Below are 13,759 nucleotides of genomic sequence, written 5' to 3' on the forward strand. Positions count from 1 at the left end.
AAACATAAGCGGTTCTGCAAGCAATTGTAGGGAACCTTTGGTTTCCCTCACAAAAAAGGAATGTACTAAATTGCTGGAGAAGTCCAGTGCAGAATTAGTAAAAAGAGGTTTGGTTTTTGCTCTCTCATGTGGAAGCTCTCCGATGTGTTCCTGTTGTTTATCATCCTTAAGCATCATCAATCCTCATGTATTTTTAATTGGATTTCTTCAGACAGGAGCCCCCCCTGGTCTCCTGCTGTGTAGAAAATGTTAATATCATGAGCCATCCATCTCCCCTCAGTCCCTCTCACCTGGAGGGCTGTGGTTGGATGCCTTAACACTATTTTGTCCAGCCATTTTAGGACACTTTGGGGCGGATTTTAAAAGGGTTACGCGCATAATATATGCGCGTAACCCTTTTAAACCCCCTCCTGCGCGCACCAAGCCTATTTTGCATAGGGTCAGCGACACGCGCAAGCCCCGGGACACGCGTATGTCCCGGGGTTTGAAAAAAGGGGCGGGGCAGGGGCGGTCCAGGGCGGGCAGGGGCATGGCCAGAGGCCTCCGAAGGCCTGCTAGGCTGAGTGCCGGCTCGCGCAACCTATGCCTGCCCAGAGACAGGCGCAACTTAAATAATAAAGGTAGGGGGGGATTTAGGTAGGGCTGGGGGGCGGGTTAGATACAGGAAGGGAGGGGAAGGTGGGGGGGCGAAAGGAACGTTTTTTCCGAGAATGCTCCGATTTCGAAGTGGCCTTGGAGGGAACGGGGAAAGCCATCAGGGCTCCCCTAGGGCTCGGTGCGTGCAAGGTGCACAAGTGTGCACCCCCTTGTGCGCGCCGACCCCGGATTTTATAACATGCGCGAGGCTGCGCACAAATGTTATAAAATCGGGCGTAGATTTGTACGCGCCAGGTTGCGCGCTCAAATCTACACCCGCGATTAGGTTCGAAAATCTGGCCCTTTGGGATCAGTTTGAGAAAGCAGTGGAAGGGTAAAGATGTCTTAAGATTTACACTCCGGTGAGGCCTCACAGCTTCACCCAAACGGACTTTCATTTAGAAGTGATACCTCATAGTGCACTCCTTCTCAGAGAGTCCCTCTCCTACTAATTTTCAGAGAGATAGATTCTTACGCCTGATACCCTTTTAGGGCGAAAGGGCTCTCACCAGAGGACCAAAAACCTGTGAGCCCACTCTAAACCCTAGGTGGGCAAGCACCAGTGATGGATCCTGCTGCGAGAAACAATGAGGGCAGATGTATCCAGTTTAAACTTAAGTATTTTTTGAACCTGAACAACATGGAGAGGTTTTTGGATTCCCGCTCCCCACTGTGATTGCAGTGCTGAGGTAGCCTAATTTCACTTGACTTTTCCCCACAAGACGTCCCCAGAAATATCATCTAAGGATGAAACAAGATTAGAAGACCCAATCCAGATCTCCATACTGTGGGATAGAACTTTTGATGCAAAGTTGGGAACTCCTCCACTAGGATTCCCGAATAGCTGCTGGGTGAGCTTTGTGCATTAAATATCACTATGGCTTTACCCAAGGCAAGTCTTATTTATTTATTTATTTATAAGTCTTGCCTCACAAATCTGCTTTACTTTTTTTGAAGGAGTTAATAAACATGTGGATAAAGATGAACCGGTAGATGTAGTGTATTTGGATTTTCAGAAGGCGTTTGACAAAGTTCCTCATGAGAGGCTTCTAGGAAAAGTAAAAAGTCATGGGATAGGTGGCAATGTCCTTTTGTGGATCACAAACTGGCTAAAAGACAGGAAACAGAGAGTAGGATTAAATGGACAATTTTCTCAGTGGAAGGGAGTGGTGAGTGGAGTGCCTAAGGGATCTGTATTGGGACCCTTACTTTTCAATATATTTATAAATGATCTGGAAAGAAATACGACAAGTGAGGTAATCAAATTTGCAGATGATACAAAATTATTCAGAGTAGTTAGATCACAAGCAGATTGTGGTAAATTGCAGGAAGACCTTGTGAGACTGGAAAATTGGGCATCGAAATGGCAAATCAAATTGAATGTGAATAAGTGCAAGGTGATGCATATAGGGAAAAATAACCCATGCTATAATTACACAATGTTAGGTTCCATATTAGGTGCTACCACCCAAGAAAGAGATCTAGGCGTCATAGTGGATGATAACACATTGAAATTGTCAGCTCAGTGTGCTGCAGCAGTCAAAAAAGCAAACAATGTTGGGAATTATTAGAAAGGGTATGGTGAATAAAACAGAAAATGTCATAATGCCTCTGTATCGCTCCATGGTGAGACTGTACCTTGAATACTGTGTGCAATTCTGGTTGCTGCATCTCAAAAAAGATATAATTGCGATGGAGAAGGTACAGAGAAGGGTGACCAAAATGATAAAGGGAATCGAACAGCTTCAGGACTTTTCAGCTTGGAGAAGAGACGGCTGAGGGGGGATATGATAGCGGTGTTTAAAATCATGAGAGGTCTAGAACGGGTAAATGTGAATCAGTTATTTACTCTTTCAGATAATAGAAAGACTAGGGGGTACTCCATGAAGTTAGCATGTTGCACATTTAAAACTAATCGGAGAAAGTTCTTTTTCACTCAGCGCACAATTAAACTCTGGAATTTGTTGCCAGAGGATGTGGTTAGTGCAGTTAGTATAGCTGTGTTTAAAAAAGGATTGGATAAGTTCTTGGAGGAGAAGTCCATGACCTGCTATTAATTAAGTAGACGTAAAAAATAGCCACTGCTCTTACTAGCAACGGTAACATGGAATAGAGTTAGTTTTTGGGTACTTGCCAGGTTTTTATGGCCTGGATTTGCCACTGTTGGAAATAGGATGATGGCCTTGATGGACCCTTGGTCTGACCCAGTATGGCATGTACTTATGTTCTTATGGGCTATACCCAGATGCCTGTGGGCTATTTGAAAATTACCCTCATAATGTAAAAATGCAAAGTCCTTCATTTAGGGGAGCAATATTTGATATGGGATCCCTAAACAGGATAGGGATCTGTGAATGATCACAGTTAATAACATCAAAGTGGCCAAACATTGTAGCAAGGGAGTGGGAGAACCAGTGAAATGGTATTGTCAAGTGGGTGATAATATCTCTGTACAATTCATTAGTGAGACCTTATCTAGAGCATTATGTTCACTTGTTATCCAGTTAAATGAAACGAGGGCACTTATCAGGCTAACATTTAGCTGGATAAAGAGGGGGGCGTTCCAGGTGTGTTTCAGGGAGGAGTTACATTAGCCGGATAAGTTATTCAGCTAATTCAGATATTCAGAGTTAGCCGGATAACTTATCTGGCTAAGTCTGGTTGTAACCTAGAACTGTCCTAATGTTAGCTGGATAAAGTTATCTGGCTGACTTTAAGATAGTCGGCCATATTCAATTGTGCAGCAGCACTATTAAATATACCTCCGCAGTTTATCTGGCTAATTTTTCTATCCAGACTGTGACTGAATATGGACCTCACCGTATTCCTTATTGCCTGGGCCCTAACATCCCCCCCCCACCCCCCACCCCCAACACTGTGATTGCGAAAATGACAAATTTGTATTCAGCTGTAGAACCCCTTGACACTTGATGATTTAAATGAAAATATATATTTTACTATCATTGTGACCTTGTCATTGTCACTATTTGTAATACACCATGGGTCTGATTCATGATGATCTTTCCCGTAGACACAGAATGGGGGGAAAAAAAGCCTGCGTGAATCAGGCCATATGCATGAAAAGACAGTATACTATGTCAGTGAGGGAGTGATGTGAGTACACACACAGAGTCACATGTGTGATTTAAGAGTGTATGGGTAATAGAGCATTATGCGGATGCCAGCATGGCATGCAGGTGACAGTGCAGTAAATGGATGGCATCACAGAATGGGTGTGACAAGAGCATGTGGAGGTGAGTCACGTTACTTTTATTATTATTATTATTATTATTATCATTGTTATAATACCCTAAACCAGGCACTTACAACAAATTACAAACAGGTGCAATGTGTGTCTGTTCCTTTCAGGCAAGCCAGACCCCTGCACCTCTGGGCCATGTCACAATGGGGGCACATGTTTCCATTACATTGGCAAGTACAAGTGCGACTGTTTACCAGGCTACTCAGGGCGGCACTGTGAAACAGGTATGAGCATACTAGGAACAAATTTGAAAGGAGTCAGAACTAAAATTATATCTCAGGCTAGCAAAGCCTTTATGTTGTAGATCAGCGGAATATAAATCTTTCAAAATAAATAAATAAATAAATGTCACAGGTGACATCCCCAGGGGGTTTAGTTACTATAAATTTGCCAGAGACCCGGTTTCTAACCCCAGCTACAAGAGTTAATAAACTAAAACTAAAGGATAGCTTATAGGGATATTTCTGTGGTTGAATTAGAAGCATCAAAAAGCATTCCCTTTCTGTTTAATTTGACCCATATGGCTTGTCAGCATTCCCTTTCAAATGGGGCCTCTCTTGAGTGCTATAGAAGTTTCACAAGGTGTATGCACCCTATTCAAAGCCAGGGAGGCCTGGAAGGAGTGAAATGGGGTGCACTGTTCCCTCCCTCCTCCCCATCTTGGTTGGGTTCAAGGTGCCCTAAAATCTGTGGTGAAGACTCGGGCTTTAAGGAAGTCCTGATAGCGTTTTCATGTCAGTCTCACTGGCCCAGAGGTTTGCCCATGGGAATCTGGGTATTTTAGCTTCAGGGAGCCTTGTGAAGGTACTGCAATAGAGCATTTCTGTGCCTTCTACTCTTCAGTCCTCATTGATTTGGGACCCAAGATATGTGCCCCATTCCAGGAATCCACCTGCATGCATGCATTGCGCCAGTGTTGACACACTATGTATCGGTTTCACGACTCTGCTTTAGGTGGAAACCAACTTTTGCTGATGCCCATGCCAGGAGCCTCCCAGTTTATGCCTGATCTGTTTCTGGTACAGCCTTGGCTGAGTTCAGCTTCAGGACAAGACAAACTGATGCCTCTACTGTAACTTGACAATTCAGGAGGGCTCCTGTGGGTTTTCCCCCCATATCAAGGCATTCTCCCTCTGGATAAGGGGCTGGATAAGGGGCTTGAGACATGTCTAGACTCTAATAGGCCCCCAACTGTGAGTCTGTGAGTAATATCTTAGACCATTTCCACTTGACGTCACTGTCTGAACACACATCTTTTCCATATTTTATATAATTGATGGTTAAAAACTTTCCTCTTTAGTGTAAGAAAAGCAAGAATCCCAGTGTAGACACTGAGATCTTGCAACTTAATACCCCTGAGGACTTAATGATCCCTCCCAATCACTGTTCTACCCAGTACTGTGAAACAAGTGAGGTGCACTCTTACTCTGCACCAGGTCTGAACAGAAAGGGATGACCCATGTCTCCAGGGATCACCAGGTATTAACCATTTTCATTTCCTATATAACATCCTACTGGTGGAGTTAGCCTCCCAACAGCTTCATTCCTCATAATCTCATGTGCCAAAAAGCCATGACCAGGAGTCCATAGGGGTTGAACCTGTCCATAATATTGAATGCTCACATGCAGACTACCAGGCCTGCAGACCTCAAGGAGTCTTACACGCAAACGGAGATACACATTAATCGCAGGACCCCTATCTGATTTCTGTCCCGCTGTTAGTTGTTGAATTTATTGAAGGCCTTGCTGAGTCATGCGACATCAGTGTGGTGTGGTTTTTGCATAGCTGTTGAAAGGTCTTCTCAAGCCACTCAGGTCTTATAAGTTCATAAACCTGATTTGGAAGTAGTGATTGTAGTGATAGTCACTTTGACCTGCAGAGGGTTGTATTTACTAAAGTGCGGCATTTGTACCAAGGGAAAAATGACCATATAATTTACTAAACTATGGTACCAAATACTGTAGTTTAGTGAATCCTGCAGTAGTTTTCCATTTGTTGCCTTGGTCAAGAACTTTGCATGTTCCTGCCTGTGGCAGTGCAGTATGGCAGCCCCCCCCGATCCACCATATTTTAAAAGGGCCACACAGCCCCAGAAAAGCCCCTCCACCAAAGGGTCCCCAAAATACCTGGTAATCTAGTTGGACCCCTTCTCCCAAACCCCTTCCATATCTCAACCTATTAACAAAAAAAAGGTAAAAAGCCCCTTTAGGCCCCACTCTCCGGTTAAAAAGTTACATCCCCTTGAAAAAGGTTTTAGGGAGGAGGGGGGCTTGAGGGACATGGGACCTTTTTTCAAGGGGTATAGCTTCTTGACTGGGGGATGGAGCCTAAGGTAACTTCTTGTCATTTTTTTATTTTTTTTTTAACAAGTTGAGGTATGGAAGGGGATTTGGGGCAGGGGTCCCACTCATCCCCCAGGGATATTTGGGGCAGTCGGTAGGGGGCTTTTCTGAGGCTATGCAGTCCCTTTAAATTCTAATCCAGAGAACATCGGAAAGTGCATAGCATCCCGATGCTTCTGGGAAAAAGTCAGCTATACTTCTTGAGGTATAGTTAATGCTCAGCGAATAATGCAGCTTGTGAAGTTTAACCCAAGCCGCATTATTCAATTTGCATAGTAATGAGCTGTTTTGCATGTATTTGCATGCAGTGCAGCTCATTACCATACATTACACTGGGTTTACAGGCCAGGAAATAACATGCAGAAATTGCACATTCTGCGAGTTATTTCTGCACGATTTTTTTTTATACACAGTAAATGCTGTACACCAATCGTTAATGTCTTAGCACAACTTAGGAAATAGGTGGTCTAGGCCCCTGAGTCGGTGAACTTCAGACTCTAATAGCTGATCCTTCTTGTAACCAGAATTGTCCATGACAAGGTGGTGCTTTCCACTTCCCTCCATATAACCATGATTACAGAGAAACAATTGTATCATGGAACCTCCAATAATGACCAAAATTGGTAAAGACCCACATAGGAATCTCAAATGCCTCCTGTGACATCTGTCTGAGACTTTGTATGAATTCTGCACTTTTACCTGTGCATGAGATTTATGAGATGTCTTACACCAGGGAGCATGTTTTAGTGTCTCTGACCCTTTACACTCTTATCTAGCTCCATCTCCCTGCTTCCCAAGTCCTTGTGAGAATGGAGGGACCTGTGAAGACCTCGGTGAAGATTATGCCTGCAGCTGCATAGCTGGGTACACAGGAAACCACTGTCAATCAGGTAAGACCCTGTAACATTAAACAATGGTGGCTTGTGGCATTGGAGCTGTTTTGCATGCTTTGCACAGAAGTAACTATTGTTATCCTGCATCATAAGCCCACTTCAGCAATCTAAAGGCTGATTCAATAAGCTCCGTGGGAGAGCCGGCGCTCTGAGGCGAGCGCCCACTCTCCCAACGCACGCCCAGGCACTTCTCCTGGGCGCGCGATTCAGTATTTAAGTTAGGGCCCACTCTAATAAGGAGCGCTATTAGTTTCGGGGGGGGGGGGGGGGGGGGGGGGGGTTGGCCGCGCGCTTTCCACGCGCTATTACTACCCCTTACTGTATAAGGGGTAATAATAGCGCATCAAAAATAGCCCCAAAAACGGCCGAGCGCACCGTTCTGTATCGGCCTGTAAGATTGGATGTGCTGTTTGTCGTGCTGTTATTTACACAGAAAAATATATGCACATACGGTATATTGGGCAATAGTAATAGACACAAAAGGGCTGATGCAATGTCGGGCATTGAACTCAGCACGTCACTAAATGCATGGCTGGACATATGCCCAATGCAATATCGGGATTAGCACGTCCAGAATGCGCATCCATACCAGCACATAGCTAATAGTGCTCATCAAATGGAAATGCCATGTTGATAAGGCTATAAGCTAGCACCCCTGATGTAAAAATAAATGTGTGTCCGACGCGCACATTAACCCTCAAAACTTAATGCCAGCCCAGAGCTAGTGTTAAGTTTTGAGGCATCCCAAGCCATGCTCAGAAAAGCAAAAAACACAGGGGCAGATTTTAAAAGCCCTATGCGCCAACCTATTTTGCATAGGCCCAGCGACGCGTGCTAAGCCCTGGGATGTGCGTTTGTCCTGGGGTTTGAAAGAAGGGGTGGGGTGGGGGCGTGGCCAGTGGCCTCCGTAGGGCCGCTAGGCCGGGGGATCGCGTGCCGGCACTTGGCCGGCGTGCGCAACCTATGCCTGCCCAGAGGCTGACGCAACTTCTAAAACAAAGGTTAAGGGGGGTTTTAGGTATGGCTGGGGGGCGAGTTAGGTAGGGGAAGGGAGGGGAAGGTGGGGGGGGTGGTAGTAAAGTTCCCTCCGAGGCCGCTCTGATTTCTGAGCAGCCTTGGAGGGAACGGGGAAAGCCATCGGGGCTGCCCTAGGTCTCGGCACGCGCAAGATGCACTAACTTTTCTGTAGTTCCTCCTAATTAATATCATTGCAATACTAAGCAGGAGGAACCACAGAAAGCTGCAACGTGAAAAAAGAAATCTTGACAGCAGTCAGGTTAGAAAAAGGGAAACAATTTATGAGCTTCCATTTTTCTAACCCATGGCTGTGCAATCTCCTGGGGCACTCGATGCCATGGATGTGCTAGGGACACACAATTTATCCATTGCGTGCCAGTTTATTTGAGAATGACATTGAGCGCCCAAGACAGGGGATATGCGCACGTTAAAGAAACGTGCATCCAGGTTGGAAGCACGTTTTTTGCACACATGATATTGCATCGCTCCCAAAAGGAGTTAAATTAACACAGGTTTGAAATATGTCAGCAGTAGTGCCAAGGCTTTTATGAACTTTTAAATTAATGCCCATTCTGCCAGCTGTGGGACACCAGCAAGTGCAGACTTCCAAAACTCATCTAGGTCTTTGTAGCTCGTTTATGGTTGACCACATTTTTGAGGGATCAAACATTCTGAATGCTTTTTCTGTTCACTCTAACTTTTTCCCCCAAGCCTCCTTCTTCCTATCCTGAAGTGAACAGGAAAGTGGGGGGCAAACAGAAGGAGATGGTTCCCTGCAATCTGGGGCCGATACCATAAAGTGTGCCCAGCCTAGCACATAGCCTAACGCACGCTTGGACGTGTGTTTTGGACATGCGTCCATAACTCCCGATGTAATAAGGGAATCAGCACAGCCAAACAAAGGCGAAGCTAATAGTTCTCATCACATGTAAATGCCATGTAGATGAGGCCATTAGCTATTACCCCGCAATGCAAAAAATCACCGTGCACCCAAGGCACACTTTTTAACCCATAACATGTTATGCCTGCCCTGGAGCAGGCATAAAGTTTTCCCGCACGTCAAGGGCTCAACTTAAAAGCCAAAAAAACCTGATTTTCTGTGGTTCCTCCTACTTAGTACTGTTGCGATATTAAGTAGGAAGAACAACAGAAATCATCACCTTGCAAAACAAAAGTCTTGATGGTAAAAAAAAAAAAAATGTGGGTGCGCACAATATACACTCACAACATATATGCTCCAGGCCATGCATTTTGTGTGTGCATTTTATGCTGGTAAAATAGCTCCCGTGGGGAAAAAACGATGTTTGTAATTTGAGCATCTGTTTTGATAACCCGCGCACAGTCACATCTCCTGGGCGCCCGATGCCATGGACGCGCTAAGGATGCACAATTTATCCCTAGTATGTCCGTTTTAATGCAGCAGTTCATTTACTTATTGCATCAGGCTCCCAGAAGAGTTGGATGTGCGTACATTAAAAAAACATGCGCCCAGTTTGGACACATTTTTTACATGCACTTTATTGCATCAGCCTGTCTGTTTGCAGGGGAGGGGCTAGAAGCAGAGCAGGGAGAAAGCTGAGACTGAAGGCAGGCAGACACCCTGTAGCTTTCTTCAAAGGATTGAATTAAGAGGTGGAAAAGCTTCAGGAATGTTGATTCTGTGGCAGATTGTCAATTATGTGGCAGCTAACTAATTATGTAGTTTCTCCCATGGCCGCACAATCATGGGAGCAGGGGCAAAGTAAATACTGTAAAGTATGACTGGAGATTTGAATATGCAAGCTCTGCACATACTTTGCATCCCCCAACCTGTCTCCACCCCTTTTTCTATTCAGGTAAAAGTACTCTTGCTGTGAATAGCACACATGCTTTTACCTACATGGAGATAGGGGAAGCAATAATCAAAATGCAATTTTATGTAAGTAAAACATGCAATTACCTACGTAAAATGTTTTGAGATAAATATTCGAAAGGTTTGTCTGGACAGATGTTCGAATTACCTGAACAAAACCTGAGATAAAAATAATTCCCCCTAATTCCCAACTAAATTTTGTCGAGTTAACTCAATAGTCAACTAACACAAGATTTAAAAAAACAGCTTTGCTGGGGTATTCTTGGGATAGGTCTACACAATAGGTGATGAATGCTGATATTCTACCAGTACCCAGCTAACCTTAGCAGGATCAGCCTTGTTAGAAAAATGTATTCAGCAGAACACTTAACCTGAGTAAAGTGAATGAGTAAAGTTACCAGGTAACTTTCTCATTCATCAGCTTCTGATTAGCGCCTCCTTACAGGACAATAATGAAAGTCATTTCTGCAGCTAAATGCTGTTTTGTTTGATTATTGTCTGCTCTCTATAGGGGTAAAGGTTTATGCATTTGTCAACAACAGAGGTATTTTGTAGGTGTTCATAGTGGGCAGGCTTAGATCAGGAGAGGCAACTAAACCTATAGATCTGGATGTTCGAAACAACACACTTTGTTTTGCCTTAAAAAAAAAAAAAAGTAGCCACACAAAAACAGGTGTAAATTTATCTGGGTACTTTTAAGGGGGACAATAACCAAAGCAAAATTACCCAAGTAATTTTGCTTTGATTATTGCGGCAAACCACGGGTGTTTTGATTATCTACCCCTTTGTGACTTAGGGAAAGCATCAGTTCCCGTAAGCTGGTTTACGGGAACGGCTGACTGACTTGTTACCTAATTACCTCATAGCTGAGCTCATAGTTCCCCCTACCCCCCCCCCCCCCCCACTCCACTGTCTCTCAGATCGTTTCTGTCCTCTCTCCCATGTAGAGGTAGATTGTGGAATTCCTGAAAAGGTGAAACATGCACAGGTTATATTCAGCTCTACAAAGCTGGGTTCGCTGGCAGAGTACCAGTGCAACAAGGGCTACACAGTGAATCCCCGAAACAGCCCAAGGGTCTGCGGAGAGAATGGTGCATGGAGTGAACCCCCAGTGTGTGAAGGTAAATATCAGAAAAAAGTAAGACTCTTCCAAAGGAAAATGCATGCCAGGCTGTCTTGCCATATTTCACTTTCTCTCTTTTCTGCTCTGACATATCAAATCACGCAGAGGAAAAGAGGAGAAAAAATGCAACAAACAAAATAGAGGCGGCATGGATTAAATATATTCACTGTAATACTTAGACCAATATTCAGAAAAGCAGTGAATGGATACCTTATCCAGCTAAAGTTAGCCGGATAAGTTACCAGGGATATTCAGCAGAATAAATGTCCCTCTGAATATACTTGAATAAAGTTATCTGGCAATACTCACCCGGATTACTTTCAAACCTAATAGGCTGTGTTTGAATGTAGCCAGTTAGATTTAAAGTTATCCAGGTATGTGTACCTGGTTAATTCTTAACCAGCTATATTCAAATAATATAGCCAATTAAGTGGCTAAACTTGGAAAAAAAAAAAAAAGCATCATTGCAGACCTGCTGGCCTGATTTCTCCACCCTTCTAAAAGGAATAAGTAATGTGACTTGAATCCCTTCCCCCAAGCTCCCCCTACAAATAGAAAACATATTGTGGGCCTATCAGCCAAGAAGCCTTCCCTCGTTCTGCACTCTGGATTGGCAAAATAAATTTAGAATTCAGACTCCACCCTGACGCCCAACCTCCCCCTCCCCACATAAACACCAGCTGAGCCCTCCCCATTCCACCCGGTACCCTCCCAAATCCTGTTCGGTTGCTTGGAGCTTGGTACAAGCGTCCAGTTCCCAGTGCGTTCAGCGTGTCTCCACTGGAAGTGGTTATCTGGCTGTTCCCATCTTGGGAGTGCAGCATATTGCAATGGTGGAAGGATATTGATTTGACTGTTGAATCCCATGAATTCTGAGTATTTAGTACTTATTTGCATACCTCATCTTACTTCTGTAAATAGTGGCTGACTTTATGAACCAGAAATAAAGTTAAGAATTGAGTTTGTTTGAACCATTGTGACTCTGATTAATGCTTTTTCCGGGCCAGCACTAAAGAATAGGACTTGAGCCAGAGTTACAAAGAAACATATAAATGATGGCAGAAAAGGACCAAATGGTCCATCCAGTCTGCCCAGTAAGCTTATGGTAGTTTGTGTTGAGACGTGTAGGTTACCCCATGCTTATCTGTTTCCCAGACCATAAAAGTCAGGGCACTTGGTTGCTGTTTGAACCCAATTCCCTGGTATCCTCGTGCTTATCAGTTTCCCACACTAGCCCTCGTTGATTGCTGTTGAATCCAATTCCTAATTAGGCTTGCTGTTGATGCAGAGAGCAATGTTTGAGTTGCAACTAAGGATCAGTCTTATTGGTTAAGGATTGTAACCACCGCATCAGCAAGTTACCACTATACTTGTTTCCCCAGACCGTAAAAGTCGGGGCCCTCAGTTGCTGAACGAATCCAATTCCTCTTTTTCCCCTGCCGTTGAAGCAGAGAGCAATGATGGAGTTGCATTAACAGTATCAAGGCTTAGGGGTAGATTTTAAGACGTGCATGCATGCGGTTCATTTGCGCATGCTACCCGGTGCGTGCACATGGACAACCGGTTTTATAACATGCGCGTGCAGGTGTGCACGTTATAAAATCGGGGGTCGGCGCATGCAAGGGGGTACACATTAGTGCAACTTGCGTGTGCAGACGCCCGCGGCCTTCTCCCGTTCCCTCCCAGGCCGCTCCAATTTAGGATCAGCCTGGGAGGGAACTTCCCTACCCCCTAATCTATCCTTCCCACCCCTTCCCCTAACCTACCCACTCCCTAGCCCTATCCTAACACCCCCTCAAAAAAGTTTTCTTACCTTTTGCACCTGCTCGAAGCAGCACAGGTTGCACGTGCTGGTAGCCTGCCGGCATGCAATCCCCCGGCGCAGTGGCAAATGGCTGCTGTACCGGGGGCCTCTAGCCCCACCCCCGGACCGCCCCACCCTTTCCCCGCCCCTTTTCTTCGGCCCCGGGACTTATGTGCGTCCCCGGGGCTTTACGCGCATGGCCGAGCCTTTTTAAAATAGGCCTGGCATGCGTAGGCTTTTGAAAATCCGGCCCTTAATGGTTAACTAGCAAGTTACTTCATGCACTCGTTTCTTCATTTCCATCATTTAGTGTTTAGGGATCCACAGTATTTATCCCATGCCCTTTTGAATTCTTTCACTGTTTTGGTTTTCACCACCTCCTCCGGAAGGGCATTCCAGGTTTCCACCACCCTCTCCATGAAGAAATATTTCCTGACATTGGTTCTGAGACGTCCTCCCAGGAGTTTCATTTCATGACCCCTAGTTCTACTAATTTCTTTCCAACGGGAAAGGTTTGACATTTGTACATCATTAAAACCTTTCAGGTATCTGAAGGTCTGTATCATATCACCCCTGTGCCTCCTTTCTTCCAGAGTACACATATTCATATCCTTCAGTCTCTCCCCATAGGTTTTCTTATTCTGACCCCACACCATTCTGGTCGCCCTTCTCTGGACCACCTCCATTCTGCCTCTATCCCTTTTGAGATAAGGGCTCCAGAACTGAACACAATACTCCAGGTGAGGAGGGATTTTTGAGGTTCTCCCTGTCCAATCCAGATAGGTGAAGCCACTTCTATTGATGTCTCTATTTGGTTTCACTTCACCAT

General features: G+C 44.8%; 1 protein-coding gene across 1 annotated transcript in view; it reads left to right on the forward strand.

Moving 5' to 3' along the window:
- Nucleotides 1–13,759, forward strand: part of SNED1 (sushi, nidogen and EGF like domains 1) — a 299,702-nt gene that overhangs the window by 186,161 nt on the left and 99,782 nt on the right. Inside the window, exons 13-15 of the mRNA XM_029616628.1 lie at nucleotides 4,006–4,122; nucleotides 7,018–7,131; nucleotides 10,951–11,124. Coding sequence (XP_029472488.1) covers nucleotides 4,006–4,122; nucleotides 7,018–7,131; nucleotides 10,951–11,124 — 405 coding nt within the window. The remainder of the gene's footprint in view (nucleotides 1–4,005; nucleotides 4,123–7,017; nucleotides 7,132–10,950; nucleotides 11,125–13,759) is intronic.

Source organism: Rhinatrema bivittatum, chromosome 9, assembly GCF_901001135.1.
Source record: "Rhinatrema bivittatum chromosome 9, aRhiBiv1.1, whole genome shotgun sequence".
NCBI classification, from domain to species: domain Eukaryota; kingdom Metazoa; phylum Chordata; class Amphibia; order Gymnophiona; family Rhinatrematidae; genus Rhinatrema; species Rhinatrema bivittatum.